General features: G+C 36.9%; 2 protein-coding genes across 5 annotated transcripts in view; both read right to left on the minus strand.

Moving 5' to 3' along the window:
- Positions 1–1169: 1169 nt before the first annotated feature.
- leg9 (galectin-9) lies at positions 1170–8412 on the minus strand. Its single transcript, NM_001200414.1, is given in 10 exon segments — positions 1170–1531; positions 1699–1855; positions 2176–2264; positions 2365–2394; positions 2978–3007; positions 3215–3244; positions 4685–4804; positions 5103–5310; positions 6710–6798; positions 8356–8412. Coding segments are annotated over 10 exon segments (939 nt in total). The 5' UTR covers positions 8395–8412; the 3' UTR covers positions 1170–1384.
- Positions 8413–11441: 3029 nt separating this feature from the next.
- The window catches only part of ksr1b (kinase suppressor of ras 1b), a 42895-nt gene continuing 36648 nt past the window's right edge, over positions 11442–17688 (minus strand). For all 4 annotated transcript variants that reach the window (XM_017490505.3, XM_017490506.3, XM_047161225.2 and 1 more), the window contains 3 exons: positions 17524–17652; positions 17035–17170; positions 11442–15118 (listed from right to left, as the gene is read on the minus strand). In XM_017490505.3, coding sequence (XP_017345994.1) covers positions 14972–15118; positions 17035–17170; positions 17524–17652 — 412 coding nt within the window. In that variant the 3' untranslated portion in view covers positions 11442–14971. The remainder of the gene's footprint in view (positions 15119–17034; positions 17171–17523; positions 17653–17688) is intronic.

Here is a 17688-nt window from a genome sequence, read left to right on the forward strand (position 1 = left end):
AGATCTGTGCAATCACCTCAGGATGCAGCCACCAATACACTGTGTCTGCTCAAATACTGTATAGCTCCAGCAGATGAGTTGCTCTTAGTGATGCCGGTTGTGGATGGTCTCACCTGAAGAGATTCTGCTCAAGCCACAGAGAGCAACTCAATCCTGTGTCACTTTGATAAATTATACACTTGACCATCACAACTTTGTGTGAGCAAACCAGCACATGGTAATGTCTGAGAACCGGCAAGAACAGGGCCAGATGGGCTTGTCATTGTGAATCTGAACACTGTTATCTTAGGAGCATAGATGTGTTCTGGATGGGCTGTTCCTTGGTGAGGAAACACCTGAAGCTAGTGGCCATCAGGGGAGACTGGGTCATCTACATACATCTTGAAAACATACTGTTGCACCAGATTCTGTGGTTGCCTTTTGTGCTTCATGTCCAAACAGAACAAGTTTTAGTGAACTGATGGATCAATGGTTCAAGTGCTTCAGCAAGATCCTTAACCATCAACTGCTTGGTTATATCCTGTCTCAACTGAAATTCAAGCCAAATGAGCAAATTTAAATTCAAACACAAGATTGACACTCCCACTGACCGTGTCCTACTGACACTGTAAGGTGCATAGGGACAAATCTGTGTGACTTGTTTTACAAGCATGAGGACCCTTTCAACTGGCCTGCAAAATCACTTAATCGCAAAACACTGAAAGCATTTTAATAGGATTGGAACTCTTATTAAAGAGAGGGAAAATGTACCGAAGTATTGAAGGATATTTTTTGTGTAAGGCGTTGGCTTTTTTTTTATGGGACTGATGTCCAGTGATATTGCAAGCCAGTAAATCTGTCACAGTCCTTTTTTATAAGGAAAATGAGGTGATGCAAAATTTATTTACAAATACAGGAAACTTACGTAACAGCCATGGCAGAGCATTGGTGTATTTACTCTGCACTGCTAGTTGGTAATCTACACTGGATTGTTGAAATGCGAGATTGTGGTTTTTATTTTCTAGAAGTTACTTATGTTCTCACATTTTGGGATTTCCCTGTCATTTTGTTCAAGTCAAATTATAAGTAAGGATTCATGTAATAATTGGCTTTCGCCTTTATTGCTGTTTGGACACAGTAGGGGTTTTTAAAAAAATCATCATAAAAAAATTAAAACTTAAAAAAATCAAAGTAAAAAAGTGGTTTATTTGAATTATTACAGTTCATTCTTTATGTTCATATATTTGTAATAAAAAGATTATATTTGTTGTATTTAACAAGATTAAATATGTAAGATTAACATTGTCATATTTATTTGCTTTTTCCAAAGCAGTTCACAGGCTTTACTGACTGGTTGGTTTATTAAAAAACTGTAACTGTAGACTGTGATTTGGTAAATATCCAGTTAAACATTTACAGCAGTCAAGTTTAGATCACCAGACAGCTCCAGAACATCAATCTCATTCAGCCTGGTGAAGCGGTGGTCGTAGGTATGCACTTGATTCCCATTGACAAACACGTTGTAATGATGGGGATTGCAGGAAATGATGATCTGAAATAGGCATTACCAAATGTGACACACAGATGCATTGACATGAGATGCAGATGCACTTTGTTTGCATTATTTTTCACTTAAAGCATTAAAATGAATTGCTACGTCGATCAGCCACCTAAACAAACAAAACATATCTTGTAAATAAGGTCCAAAGCATTATTTACCTGGAAGTTTTGTCCCTTTTGAAATGGCATGCCTCCAGAGCGCTCCTCTGAGCCCCAGTTCTCCACTGTTTGGGTATTGCGCACAACCAAGTTCTCATCAAAACGAGGATTGTAATGAAAGGCAATCCCATTTCTGTGACGCAGGTTAATGGAAAATCTGATGGTACAAATAACAAATGAAATTTAAGAAAGCAGCTCATGGTAAAAATTATGCTGTGCTCCCCTAAACAAAAAGCCTTAAAACGCTTGGCATAAAACTGAGAAGTCCGTGGAATAGTTGGCTAGAAGCTGCAGCCACAGGAAGTGGGAAGTTGAGCTTGACTCACAATCAGTGTTTGGCCTTGAAAGATAAGTAGCGAGTTAAAATGAATGGGGAAAAAAACCCCACTGTACTTAAGACAAGAAAATAAATCATTTTCTCTAATACATCTGTAGGCTCTAATTAGGCAAAGTAGCAGAATAAGGAAAACATCTGACCTGGAAGCATGAGGATAAACTACACCTTGGATGGAAATGTTTTTGCCTGGATATAATCCACCATTGATGATGGCTTTGTATGGCACACTCTAACGATGAAGAATAAAAGAAGTAGTTATTATAAGCTCACTTAAAAGTACAGTAAAACAGAATATGAACTAATTATGTGAAGTGGCCCTGTGTTCTTACATAGCTTGCTGGAGCAGGAACTGCAGGCACCTACAGAGAAAATGAAAGAAAGAAATGGACCATTTCATTGTGCATGCATGTGGAAATGGAAAGTATAATTCTGAAGAAGTAGAGTTGTTTTGAAAGAGATACTGTGTATAACTGAAAACAGGAAGCTGCCATGTGCAAGTGACAACCTCAAAAGCATGTAATAGATGTTGTTATAGTATTTTACGGTAAAATTTTGATGTCTCTTACATTATGATTTCAATAATTTGTAAGATTAACTGAGATCTTGTACAGAATACACTCTGGAGGCTACAAATGTGTAAATAACCTATACAAATAAATGGAAATGCTGTCAAAGTAAAGCCTTTGGACTCTGAAAACAAGCCTGTAAATGTACTCAGTTGTAAAAAAAAAAAAAAAAAAAAAAAACAAAAAAAAAGTGATTTGTCAACACATGTGGGAAGTCAGTGAGCCAAGTGTTTCTCTTGAGTAGTGGAAAAACATAATAAGCACTGTATTACATTTGTAATCATTATATTTCCAACAAAGTAATACATTCTGATATTTAGGGAGGATAAGAGGTTGTAAGAGCTTCATTTTTACAATTAAACATGAAGTTACTTACGCCATATCCAGGAGCATAAGCAAACTGTGGCTGCAAATATAACAGGAGATATAACATTGGAAATATCATTTTAAGGCAACCAACAATGACATTAAAAAAGAATATATATTCATTATATTATAATGATATTAGCAAATTATTCAGCCTTTACCAAACATCTTGTGTTAACATTACTAAGAAATCATTTTGCATAATTTTGAGAATTGTGGAATACAGTTTAAAAATACTAGCAGTTACCTGGAATCCAGCGTGGACAGGTACAATACCCTACAAAATGAAATCAGAAACATTTTTTTAAAGAAAAGAAGAAGAAAAGAGAGAAAAAGATGTGCAAGGACATTTTATATGATGGCAGTTGTTTATCTTTTTTTTTTTTTTTAGGACTGAATTAATTGATTAATTGAATGAGTGCTGTCCACCACCCACTGTACTAATGTCCCGTGTGACTCTGTGTAAGTATTTTCTTGGGATTTCTTCTGTTTTTGTATAGTTTTAGACCTACAAATGAAATACAACATAAAACAAAGGCAACCTGAGTAAACAATACAGTTTTTACAGTTTACAGTTCTACTTTCGACTCATCAATCCACAGAACATTTTCCCAAAAGGTTTGAGAATAATCAAGGTGTGTTTTGGTAAAATTCAGTCGAGCTTAATGTTCTTCTAGGTTAGCAGTGGTATTCACCTCGTCACTCTTCCATGGATGCCATTTTTGCCCAGTGTCTTTCTGATAATGGAGTCATGAACAGTGACCTATATTGATGCAAGAGAGGCTTGTATGTCCTTTGATGTTGTCCTTGGGTCTTTTGTGACTTCCTGGATGAGTTGTTGCTGTGATCTTGGAGGAATTGTGGAAGGTCGGCTACTTCTGGGAAGGTTCACTACTGTGCAGAGTTTTTCCATTTGGATATAATGGCTCTCACTGTGGTTCGTTTGAGTCCCAGAGCCTTTGAAATATCTTTGTAACCCTTCCCAGACTGATGTATTTCAATCACCTTCTTCCTCATCATTTCTGGAATTTCTTTCAGTTTTGGCATAGTGTGTTACTGGGTAAGACCTTTTAACCAACTTCATGCTGTTGAAAAAACTCTATTTAAGTGTTGATTTGATTGAACAGGGTTTGCAGTAATCAGGCCTGGTTGTGTCTAGTCCATCTGAACCCCATTATGAATGCAGTTTCATAGAGTTGGGGAATTAGTAACTACAGGGGCAAATACATTTTCACACAGGCCCAGTTGGTATTGGATAACATTTTTGCTTCTACAAATAACTATCACTTAAAATCTGTATTTGTGTTTACTCTGGTTGCCTTTGTTTTATCTTAAATTTTGTTTTCATTTCTGAAACAATTTAGTATGAGATACACAAAAACAGAAGAAATCAGGACAAATACTTTTTCACAGCACTGTATATTTCAAGAATGTAGTGTGTCAGTCTATAATATAAAATGTCTCTTCTAGACAACTAAGTGGTCTAGGAAAAGTGTTACCATTTCCATTTAGGAGCTAAACCAAAATGAATTTCACAGTTTAATTTTCCTTGTGGTATTATGCGACTGTGTCCAGCCAGATTTTTAAAATCATACCTCTTTACATGTAATTCTAATTCCTATATAATTTCTATAAATGTAATTAATTTCTATAAATTCATCAATATTTGTTTAACTAACAAGATGTAAAAATATGTACTGTTTTAAGTTGTTCTCACCACAGGCTCCTGAAAACCGATGCTATTAACCTGCACCATCCCATCCACTGTGATAGTGTCCACCATGTTGAATGGGATACGGTGCTTGTAATCCATGATATGGATGCCATTGACACTGATCTATGAAAAAATATTATCAGATCAGCATGTAGCCTTTGATACTGTATTACACATTTATTTAGAGTCTTACACAGGAGCAGACGATGAGCATGTTAGCACATTGAGACAGAATTGAAGACCTATAATCCAACAACCAGTGACAGAATTAGTTCATAGGATGTGCTGTGGTAACTTGGGTTCAAAAGTGAATGATGTGTGTTCTACAGTGACCTATTATGCATTCAAGAATGCTGAACCGAGATTTGAGCTAACCCTTTACTATTTTCTGCTTGTTACTGTGGGAAAAGTAGAAGTGAACCTTGTATGAGTGGCTTGTAACCAGGATCAGCAGGTTGAAGGGGCTTCCCATGGGGAACAGGGCCTGGTATATGCGTTCCTCCGTACCCCAGCAGTTATTCTGCTTGGTGTTGGTCACTATGTATCCTGAACTGTGGTCATAACGTGGGTTGAAGTGCAGGGCAACATTAGCATCCGGTCTGGAACCACACTGGAGATTCACATGGAACCTGGAAGAACAAATAACTTGGAAACAACTGTGTGGGAAACTGCTGATACAAACCAAGAGGGGCATATTATTTGCAGAAGTATATAACAGATACACTATATGGCCAAAAATATGTAGACACCTGACTAATCAAATGTGCTGTTGAACATCCCATTACAGATTTAGTTAGCCCTTTACTATGATATATTATAATGTATAATATAATTTATCATTTATGATATACTCCATAATTTATTGCATAAAATATTATTTATGGTAGGCTGTGGGAATTTGTGCCCATTGTGCCACACGAGCATTAGTGAGGTCAGGCACTGATATGCTGGAACAGGTTTGGGCCTCTCTTTCAGTGAACGGAAATCTTGATGCTACAACATATAAAAACATCCTAGACAAATCTGTGCAGTTTCACAAGAAGATATAACAAAGATAAAAATCTGTGCTATCAATGCCGAATATAGTTAACTGGTAGCCATAACTAAATTAGGCTCTTAAGTTAACTAGTAACACAGGCACTTTCAAGCTTGCTTGATAACATTAGGCTAAATATTATACTGTGTAAACCAGTAGCCAAGTTGCTAAGAAATTAGATAACATTTGCTTAATTATTACATTAGGCTATATAACCAGGCCTAATCAGTTCAGTGCAAATTAGCCTAATCATCCTTCTAATCTTCCTTCCATTCTCAGACCTTTTATACTGAAGGGTAAGATTATTAGATTATTATTAAATATTACAATTTACATTCCATAAATATGCATATCATATACTGTATATGGGTTACACAAAGTATACATTCAGAATATCCAATATATTGTAATTCATAAATATATTTGAAAAGTTTTTTTACTTGAAAAAAACACGGTCAACCTACCATTTTTAAGACATTTGACTTTGCTGTGACCTACCATATTTGGATCAATTCCAAAATCATCTGCTAGTTACAATGATACTTCCATATACTGCTTACAAACATTCAACCAGTTGATCCTCAGATATTGTGGTATAGAGAATCTCAGACAGATGGATTGACTACTGAAAGCATAATGCTTTCATTTAATGCATAAAGATTGTCCCTAATTTTTCCTCACTGAAGGTGGCAACCCTATCTGGAGTCTTTGAATGGCACACAACCTACATAATGTTTTTGTTTTTTGTTTTGTCTGAAAAGTTATATATGTTACATATGTTAATTTTTTACTGACATACAAATTTCTGTTTCTGTAAAATCTTTCTCTAACCATGCAGAAAACATCAAATAAGACTTTTGTGTGTATAAATATATAAACACAATTCCTGGAACTGGGATCTCTACAGATAGGGTGGACAGGAAGGCAGGAAAAAGTCAAGTGAGTCATGTACTGTATCTGCCTACCCACACGAATGTTAAACTCTGTCTTACCTGTTGGCTCCTGGTAAAACTCGTCCACTTACAGTGATACTCTTGCCATCCATCAAGCCTCCTTGGATTGAGCCAGTAAAAGGGACTTGCTGTTGAATGATAAAGTGTGTCACTTCCAGGCTTGGAGAGTAATAGAATACATGTAACGTAACGTAATCAGCATACAAAAAACTGGTAACTGTAATCCAATCAAAACACAAAGTAATCCGATTACAGGTAAGCATACATTTTGTAAAAAATAAATAAATAAATAAAATTGGAATACTATCAGAATTACACGGGGGGTTTTTTTTCATTTAAAACCAAAGAAATTATTTTTTTGACATAACACAATATAGACAGCTGCTTGATTATGGTTCTGGTTCTCTCTTGCCAGTTTGACTCACTTGAGCAACCTCCTGGTGCAGGTACAAATAAATATTGCAAAAAGTTTATTTGGTAGAAATTAAAACAAATTCTTCTCTGAAATGCTTTTGTTAGCGACCATACGTGCTCTTTTTCAGACCTTAAAAAAGCATCCAAATTTGAGAAAATGTTTGGGAAACGGTTTTAGTTTCATTATGATGTACTTATCGTCTAATACTGCAACATGTGTGAACATATTTGCATTGCTAAATCCTGCCTTCTCGCACACCTATTCAGTACTCTCAGTGAACGTGAGAAGGTGAAGCGCTGTTGTGTATGTCATGAAACATTTATTCGTCCATTTTCTATACCATTTATCCTACAGGGTCATAGGGAACCTGGAGCCTACCCCAGGGAGCATGGGGCACAAGGCAGGGTACACCCTGGACAGGGTGCTAATGCATCGCAGGACACAATCACACACCCATTCATTCACTACGGACATGCCAATCAGCCTACCATGCATGTCTTTCGACTGGTGAAATGGAGTACTCTGAGGAAGCCCCCACAGCACGGGGAGAACACACAAACTCTGCACACACAGGGCCATAGCGGAAATCGAACCCCCGAACCCCAACCAGCAAATGACAGCTGTCCTGAGTCGAAACAATGCCCACGGCCATGTGAGGTCACAATTAAAAATGACATATTTTACATATGTGACCTTGAAGTAATCAAAAAATAAACAGATTACATTACTTTCATATTGTGACACTGAAGTAATTCGTAACTGTAACGGAGTCCGTTTTTAAAGTAACCCTCCCATACCTGGTCACTTCAGTGTAAAACAAAATGCTCCTGGTAGATTTTTCAGGGGTTCTTTCTCTCACAATCTGAACCTTTAAAAGTGCAACCAGGAAACTTGTTGCAACAAACAAACAAACAAACAGAAAAAAAGTTCTTAAAAGAACTTTAATAACGTCTCTTTAAAAATGATTTTTTTTAAAAAAATCATTATTTTTAGTGTGGGTGTGCATAATACATTAAGCTAAGGAATCAGATGAACAATTCCTCATTGTTCTTTTTTTTAATGGCATTCTGAATATTATTTCAATCATGCTCTATAATATTAATAATAGGATGGTATAATCATAGGATTATATAGGCTAGGCGTTTAAATCTTATTTTAAACGTTACAACTTTTTAAAACTTATATAAATCAACTGTATATTCAACCATAACGTTTTCAGAAACGAAACTAGAAAAAAAAAAAAAAAAAAAAAAGGGGAAGAAACACTTACTGGGTTGTAAAATGGCTGTTGCGGTAAGTAATATGCCATTTTCCTGCTTTCGTTTATAATTCAGATGCAGTCCGAGGGCTTACTCCGATTTTTTAATGTATGGTTTTTAATCTTATAAAGGCACTTTTGTGGCTGCAGTGTGACTCGCTTGTGAACGTCTATCAGCGGTCTGCAAATTTCCCAGAAGTGGGCGGAGACAAGCACCGTTAGCCACAGATTATTTCGTTTTGTATTAGAGGATGTGAAGAAGTCTCCATTTTACGTGATAGTGTGGCGTGAGTTTGTTTAAACTAAAGGAAGTGCGCTGTATTTAAACAATGATGACACAACATTGTCTAGACATTATTAAAGTTAGGTGTAGCCTACATACACCTTCAAATTCACCTGCAAGTCCTTTATTCTTATATTTTGAGATACTGGAGTTTGATTTCCATGAGCTGTAAACTGTAATCATCAAGATTAAAACAAAAAAACAAAACAAAACAAAAAAAGGCTTGAAATATTCTACTTTATGAGTAATGAATCTAGAATATATGAAAGCTCTCCTTTTTGAATTAAATTACGGGAAAAAATATCTTTTCCGACATATTCAAATGTTTTTAGATGCACCTGTATTATAGCCTCAGCATTGAGATTGCCACAAACAGTGGAGAAGTCCAACAAAACAGACCTCGTGCAAAACTGTAATGAATTTTCCTGGCTATACAACTACACTATTTGAACATGTAGTATTAGCACATTTATAAAAGGGACTTGTTTATAATTGTACTATTTGTTGTCAGACAGGTGAGGAGGGGTTCCCGTTTGAGTCTGGTTCCTCTCAAGGTTTCTCCCTCATATCATCTCAGGAAGTTGTTTGTTGTCACCATCACCTCCACCCTACTAATTAGGGACAAATTCATAAAATAAAAATTTATATTCTTAATTTGTATATTTCTGTAAAGCTGCTTTGGGACAATGTCCATTGTTAAAAGTGCTATACAAATAACATGGAATTGAATTTTTTCAAGAAAATTGAATAATGTTGCAACACCTTCGGAAATCTTATTTTCCAGGGGGAGCAGCCCTGCCATGGAAGGAATGATTAAAACCCCATCTTTAATGGGGAATAATGCTTGATTTTTGAGGGTGAAAATCTAGTTATTGTACTCAGTGTTTACTAATACAGTTGAGGTTGAGACCTTACACGCTTTTATAATAACCTCCATTCTTCTGGGAAGACTTTCCACTAGATTTTGGATCATGGCCGTGGGGATTTGCTCATTCAGCCACAAGAGCATTAGTGAGGTCAGGCACTGATGTCTGATGAGGAGAAAAACACCATGTCGTCTGAGAGGAAGCTGAAGCTTGGGCGTCATTGGACCTTCCAACAGGACAATGATCCCAAGCATACCTTAAATTCCACCAAGGCTTGGTTGCAGAAGAAGTCCTGGAAGATTCTACAGGGACATCAGTCACCTGACTTGAACCCCATAGAAAATCTATGGTGGGATTTGTAGAAAGCGGTTGCAGCACACAAACCAAAGAATATTACTGAACTGGAGGCCATTGCTCCTGAGTAACTTCTTAAGTATTGCCTGATGGAAGAAATTTATATTTCCATTTCCAAAATAACTTGTGCTATTTTCTTATATCCACTTCCCATTTTGTGAAGTTCAACAACCTTTTGCCGCACATCACAGCTATATTCCTTGGTGTTAACCATTGTTATGAATGACTAAGGGAATTTGGCATATTTGGCATATTTATACCCCTGTCAAAGAGGAAGTCATAGTCGAACAATTTCCTGTTCCTAGCCACCCAGGTGTCCAAAAAAAAAAAAAAAAAAAAAAAGTTAAATATCAGTGGGAATATACTTCAAATATATTTTTCTTATATGAATTCATAGGGGTGCCAATAATTGTTGCACACCCATATTTAACAATTTTTTTTTATAAACCTGTGTTATGTTTGCAATTGTTTGATATCCACAAGAGCAGCATATTTTTTTGTGAATGTTTTGAACAAAAGATCAAAAGATTAAACAATGAAGACAATTTTCACAGACTTCTTTGCTCATATTTACCAAGCACACCAATATTAGTGCAGGGCACTGTAGTTCCACAAAACCTGTGTAAAGTCAAGTTGTGCAGTTGCAACACTAATTTGTTATACTGTAAACTTGGTTAAAGCATAAGAACACAAGTGAAATCTTTTTATACTCTACTAATATTTTAGTGACCATAGACAACTTGTTAATCATAAATGTAAGATCCCCATACCTTCCTCTGAAATAAAAATACGTGTTTGCATATCTGTTAACACGTGTTTAGTTTCAGGTAGACAGCTTTTTTCTTTCTAATGTGATTGCACAGGAATTCTAACACAGGTGCCTGTTTCAGTGAATTGAAGTCTGACACTACTTACATTATTTAAATATAGGCTAATATCTATTGGTCTGACTGTTGCATACATTCATCATCTTCAGTAACCACTTTATCCTGTGTTGTGATGGATTCAGAGACAGGAACACTGGAATACGCCTTGGTTGGGAAGCCAGTCCATCTCAAGCCACAATACATACGTATTCACACCTGGCATAGCTAATCTGCCTACTAACCTGTGTTTGGGAGGTGGGAGGAAGAACCTGTGGACATGGGAAAAGCATGTAAAATGTCCCACAGACAGTAATACAAACTCAGAGTTGGACTCGATTAGAGTCAGGAGCAGTTATTTCTTTTTATTTTAGAACATTTGGTATTAAATGTAAGCCTACAATAAACATTACAATATCATTACCTGCAAGTGATTTTAAATGTCTTTACTTTTCCACTTTATTGTGTCGACATGACCCACTATTATTTCTCAGATGTAATGCTATTGTTTCCACTGTGGTGCTTAGATTCCCAGCTGTAGCACTGACATCTTTGCATTTTCTTTGGCAGCCGGTTTTATGAAAGCATGCAGTAAGTAAGGTGAGCTGCTTACAGATTATTATGTCGTACCACATTCATGGCCCAACAGGTACAGTAACATTCCTTAGCACTTTCTTCAGAATTTCCCAATAAAATCACAGCCCCAGTGATGTTCACTTACTAAAAAGCTCATTCACAAAGACTAACAAATTAGGTTTTATTGCTTTTGAAGGTTGAAGACAACATGAAATACACTACCCCAACACATTAAACATGCTGCACGCAGATAAATTCTTAAATCCATCAAAATACATATTAAAAATGTACATTTCATGTTTTACAACATATATATGTTCATATCTACAAAACAGGAATAAAGTACCTATTCCAAAAACAATCATATAAAAGTTTGTACAAATAATAGGAGGCGGAGCTGTATATTAAATAAAAACAATATCTACAAATTCAAAATCACATAAAAGATTTGCTTTTCATTGTTTTAATATAACCAAAATTTTAATCTGCATCTCCTACCTCCTAAAATCTGCCATGCATATTCCCTCATTTCTGTGCCATTACAATTCTCTGAACATTCCACTCTCCAAATTCACCATAAAAGACATGCTTTACATAAAGCATAAATCATTTAGAAAGACACATTCCTACAAACGCTCCTTTTCCCGAGCCTTCTTGTTTCAGTTCACTTTGCCTAAATAGATACAATCAAAGTCATTGTGTTCATTATTTGCAGACGGAGAGAAGAATGAGTACAGGATTCCACAAGATTTCGATTTAAAGTGCAGACAGCTTTACCCAAACTTTACATAAAGATTGTACTGTACAGGATTGTAATATAAGATTTACAAATAAGATAAGGCATTTTACCTGCTAGCTTTGATAGCTTCAGTAAGGCATGAATAAAGGATCAGCAGCATCGTTAGTTTTACACCTTTTACTCAAGTACAGCAAGCAGGATCAGGCAGGCATGCACATTCGAGAGCCTCTCAGTACAGCACAGTTCATGCTTGGCTAGCTCTGGCCACCAGAGAAGAAAATAGGCAACACAGAGATTGGGAGTATAGCAATTTAAACAAATATGTTACTGATGCTAACTGAATAGAAATCATCTGCAATTAGTACACTGCCATCTGTAGAAAAAACTGTAAACATTTAATGCAACAGTGCCACGGTTATTTATTTATTCATATATCTCAATGATAGGTTTGCGTGATATAAATTTTAATCATCTCTACACGATTTTCCACTGGCTTGACATCTATTTTGATTATATTGTATTACCTGTCCTGCCAACATTTACACATTTTGTAATTTAACATCTATATACTAGTATGAGTTAACACTCAAAAATATACTAAAAGACAATTTTATTTCTCCCCCAATAAAATGGAAACTGAGCCATTTGACCTATTAATCTGGAATGATTCATGCAGGTGTTTTGAACTCTGATATTAACTGACCCCCTCTGGAAGCTCCGCCCCCTTCCTCCAAACACACATGCTATGGATTGGACTCGTGGGGCTCTCTCGCCTTCTTTCCAGGTAAATGGAGAATGTTTTGAGTTCATTAATATGACATTACATCTATCAGTGTATGTTTGACTTAGCTAACATTAGACAAGTATATAGTTAACATCAGATAACTATATTTATTGGGGAAGACACCACAAAATTTCAGCAGAGCATGGTTAAAAAATAGGCACTTTGTGTTTTCAGGTGAAATTGAAAAAAAGACAAAAGTTTGACCTAAAAGAAACAACGTGTAAAATCTAACACTTTACAAATTAAATGGTGCCGATTATTAGAAAGTGATTTAATATGCTGTTTTGTGTTTAGCATGTCGGCCAGTAGAACACGGACAACTGTAAAAGGATTATATTGAAATTATGGTTTTTTTTGTTGTTGTTGTTTTAACTGTTTACTGCACAGTACTGCATAATCGCATTTTAATCCGCAGCCGGGTTTAGGTGATTACACCCTCCTATACGGTCATTAAACCTGAAATGGTGGAAATCCTAGGTTTCAGTACTGGATGATTAAAATAGTTTACAGCTACGCCCCTATTCATGGAGCCTCTATGGGGCAACATCCTCTAACATCGAGGTTTATGTGTGGTGTCAGGCAGCTGAGGCCCATCTGCAGACCATGCATACCTTCCTGGGACCTGTCTGTAATTTTTTTAAATGGTAAATGGCAAGCAGGAGGAAAAAAAATCTGAATCACACAAGCCTGGTCAATAACAGACATAAGAAATCAAGTACAAATCAAGCACTGTTCCTTGGGTGGGCAATATGGCAAAGATACCAAATCATGACACCTGGAAAATGTTTGCAAAATAGAAGACTTATGTATATATTGGAATGACCAATTTGTGTCCCATTCAGGGTGTGTTTCCAGTGTTCCTGGGATAGGCTGTTGATGAATAAATAATATGGATATGCCAAAAACAGCATTACACTTGAAGATGTGTTCATGATGCACAATATGTATTGTGATATTTACTTATAATGAGGTTTGCACCGAACACGCACAACATGCTATGTGAAACACTATGGAAAGCTGTATGTCCATTGATTTGCAAAAAAGTATTTATTTTTTTAAATTTATATTTAAAAAGGACTAAGTATATGTTCAGTCAGTTACTTGTCAGTCTGACTAACAATGGAGTTGGTTGATGTTTTAGAATTGCTAATGACAAACAGTATAAAAGTGTAATTCTACATATTTTATTTTGATAATACAAAGTTCATTATCTCATTTCACCCCAAATCACAATATTCAGTTTTGGCCAATTAGAAATTGTACTGTGCCATAACTGTTGATATTGCAATACTGATATTATTTTGTCATATTGCCCAGGACTGCAACATTCACAAGCAATTGCTTGTTTTCTAAAGCAAAAGTGAAGTGAGAGATTCACTTCAGAAGGACATGGGAAGAAAAAAAACAACAGATGGACAAAGAAAACAACATGGAGGATTCGGGTTGAATTTTAAGATGCACGACAGAGCGAAAATGGTGATGTGGCTGAAATTGTAAAAAGGAGCAGTCAGCAGAAACAGATGATACTTCGGTTCACAGCACAGAGGGGAAACAGGGGGAAGGAAAGGTCAGAGAGAAAACCAAAGGACATTTATGTTATGAATGAAAGCGTTTCCTTTACCAAAGCTATTGTGTTCTGTTCTCAAACCTGACACACGTTATACTATTTACTGTTTATTTTGCACAAGACATATGTAACTGTGACGTATAAAGACTGAATCTACTGTACCAAAATAACTGGAAGAAGAAAATTTCAAACCGATAATGTACAGTACTCACAGTGCACCTTATGTGGACAATCAGCAGTTAAAAAACAAACACACCTGCATATAAGCTCTCTATTACTCAGACTGTACAGACAGCTGTTTCTCAAAATAAAACATTCACATTTAAAACTTAAGCTCATTTAAAAATAAACCACCCGATGCACTGAATTCACTGAATTCACTGAATTCTGAATTGAAGACATACGTTGAAGGTAAATCAGATTTACCTTCAAATTTACAAATTTAAGACACACTTGAAAAAGGCTCAAGAAACAAAGAAGACTTTACACGCATTTAGACACGTTTATGCTTCTAAAGGTTACATCCAAGAAGAGTTCACTTCAGCTTGCTCTCTTCAGTGAGGCAGTGCAGGGTGACAGCATGCAATCTCACAGCTCTACGATTCATACTCAGTAGATTTCCAGAAATGTCCGGGGTGGGAGAGTCTGCGGTTGAGCTTAGGAAGCTTCTCCAGCAGGTCAGATAGCTGAGAGAATGTCGGTCTGTCCTCAAGTTTAAAGGACCAGCATGCACACAAGATCTCCTTTTGGGTGGACAAAACAGACATCAGTTAAAGACTATACGGCTAACCTGTCTAGTCTCATGTCTAGTGATTAATAACTATTGGCAAAAATGCAACAGTAACATTTTAATTTTGCACAGTACTGAGTGACTATCACATTACAGTCCCCTGCAGAATTACTGACACCCTTCAAGAAAATGAGCAAAATTTCACATAGAAAAAGAGTAACACAAGCAATACGCGATGCTTTGAGCAGAAACAAAGCAATAGATTTCCAAGTAGTGCTTTTTTCTTCTTCTTTTAGTTTTATTTTGAACAAAAATGCTAGTTTAAAAACCATCTGCCCCTTACAGTTAATATTTTGTGATGCCTGCACTGGACAGCACAGAGTCTCTTCCTGCAATGTCTAACAAGGTTGGAGAGACATGAAAAAAGATCTTTGTGCAGACCTCTATGCAGAACATTTGAACATCCTTTATATTCTTAGGTTCGTATGATTCTTAGGACTTCCCTATTCAATTCAGAGCACAAGTTTTCAACTATATTCATATCCAGAGACTGCGATGGTCATTGCAAAATATCGATTTAGTGTTTCTTCAACCGTTTCTGTGCTGATTTGGAATTACAGTGCCTTGCGAAAGTATTCACCCCTCTTGGCATTTTTTCTGGCCTCTCTTCCGTAAAGCCCAGCTCTGTGGCGTGTATGGCTTAAAGTGGTCCTATGGACAGATACTCCAATCTCTAATGTGGAGCTTTGCAGCTTCTTCAGTGTTATCTTTGGTCTCTTTGTTGCCTCTGTGATTAATGCGCTCTTGCCTGGTCCGTGAGATTGGTGGGTGGCCCTCTCTTGGCACGCTTGTTGTGGTGCCATATTCTTTCCATTTTTTAATAATGGATTTAATTGTGCTCCTGAGATGTTCAAAGTTTCTAATTTTTTTTTTTAATAATCCAACCCTGATCTGTACTTCTCCACAATTTTGTCCCTGACCTGTTCGGAGAGCACCTTGGTCTTCATGGTGCCGCTTACTTGGTGGAGCCCCTTGCTGAGTTGATGTTGAGTGGTGTTGTAGACTCTGGGGCCTTTCAGAACAGGTGTATATATCCTGAGATCATGTGACAGATCATGTGACACTTAGATTGCACACAGGTGGACTTTATTGTGTGACTGATGGTAATTGGTTGCACCAGATCTTATTTAGGGGATTCATAGCAAAGGGGGTGAATATGTGCATACACCATTTTTAAAAACAAGTTATTTTTTTATTTCACTTAACCAATTTGGACTCTTTAGTGTATGTCCATTACATGAAATCCAAATAAAAATCAATTTAATTTACGGGTTGGAAAGCAACAAAATAGGAAAAATGCCAAGGGGGGTGAATATGTTTGTCAGGCTCTGTATGTTTAGCATATCATCTTATACAAAACTCCATGGACATGTGTGAAGCTCCCGCAAAGGCAAGCAGGTTTTGGGTTGAAATACATCATGTCACCAAACATGCTGATGTTATGCATGACCACAATTTGGATGCCAGCTGTAGTACTAATTACTACTGGTGAAGTTCAGGCACTGTATTTTGTGAACTGCTCTCAAGAGGAGTTTCTTTCTTGCAACAATTGGCTGTTATGCAACTGGTGTTTTACAATTTATTTAGAAACTTGACAACCGTAAGAATCAACTGTGTAATTCTAAACTGTGATCTTTGGCTCTTCCCCAGCCCACAAATTTTGGGCTTTTGAAACGCCATTGAGATGGCAACCCTGTATTCAGGTCCATATACTGTGGTAGACAGCTGAACTAGCAAGAACTTTATCAATGTCCAAAAATGTATGGACCTGACTGTATATTCTTGGCAGAAACCTTACACCACACTTGAAATCAAGTTTCCTTGGGAGCAAATTATTAATAAAATGCTCAAGAACTGTTGTAGGCTTACCGTGATCTCCTTTCCCAGGCTGATCTGAGCCAACTTCCTCTTTATGCCTTCTCCACTCCCCAGCAGCCAGATAGCAGCTTCGGCCGGCTGGGTATTAAAAGGCCAGTCTCTCACCTGCAGCTCGTACCAGATAGTGCTGAGGGATAAGCACACCGACACAAAGCCATAGGGAGTTAATGTTAATATTCAGGAGGGTAACAAACTCAATCACAAAGCAGTCAGTCAAACTATATATACACAGGGCTGGTTGTTGGCATAGGTGACTATTGTACCGAGCCTTTAATACACAACTCAACATACAGCTAAAGCCTAACCCTCCCTGAATTGAAACATGTTAGGGTGATATAGGGTGTAAAATGCATGATCTCATTTGATACAAATGAGTAACAATTATTGGAACCATCATGAACTTTGTCTTTTGTCCATTGACTCAGGTTACAACTGTATGCTAGGAAGCAGGAAGTGTAAAGAGTTCGGTGTGGTCTTTACCCAAAGGCATAAACGTCAGCAGCTTTAGAAAAGGGTAAGCGGTCGTCATTTCCAGGACTCATCCTCTGTACAATCTCAGGAGCCAGGTAATAAATCCAGCCTCGTGGTAGTTTCAGTTCATTCTCTCGCCTTCAAACACACACACACACGTCTGAGTTACTGATT

This window comes from Ictalurus punctatus, chromosome 17, assembly GCF_001660625.3.
Source record: "Ictalurus punctatus breed USDA103 chromosome 17, Coco_2.0, whole genome shotgun sequence".
Lineage (NCBI taxonomy): Eukaryota > Metazoa > Chordata > Actinopteri > Siluriformes > Ictaluridae > Ictalurus > Ictalurus punctatus.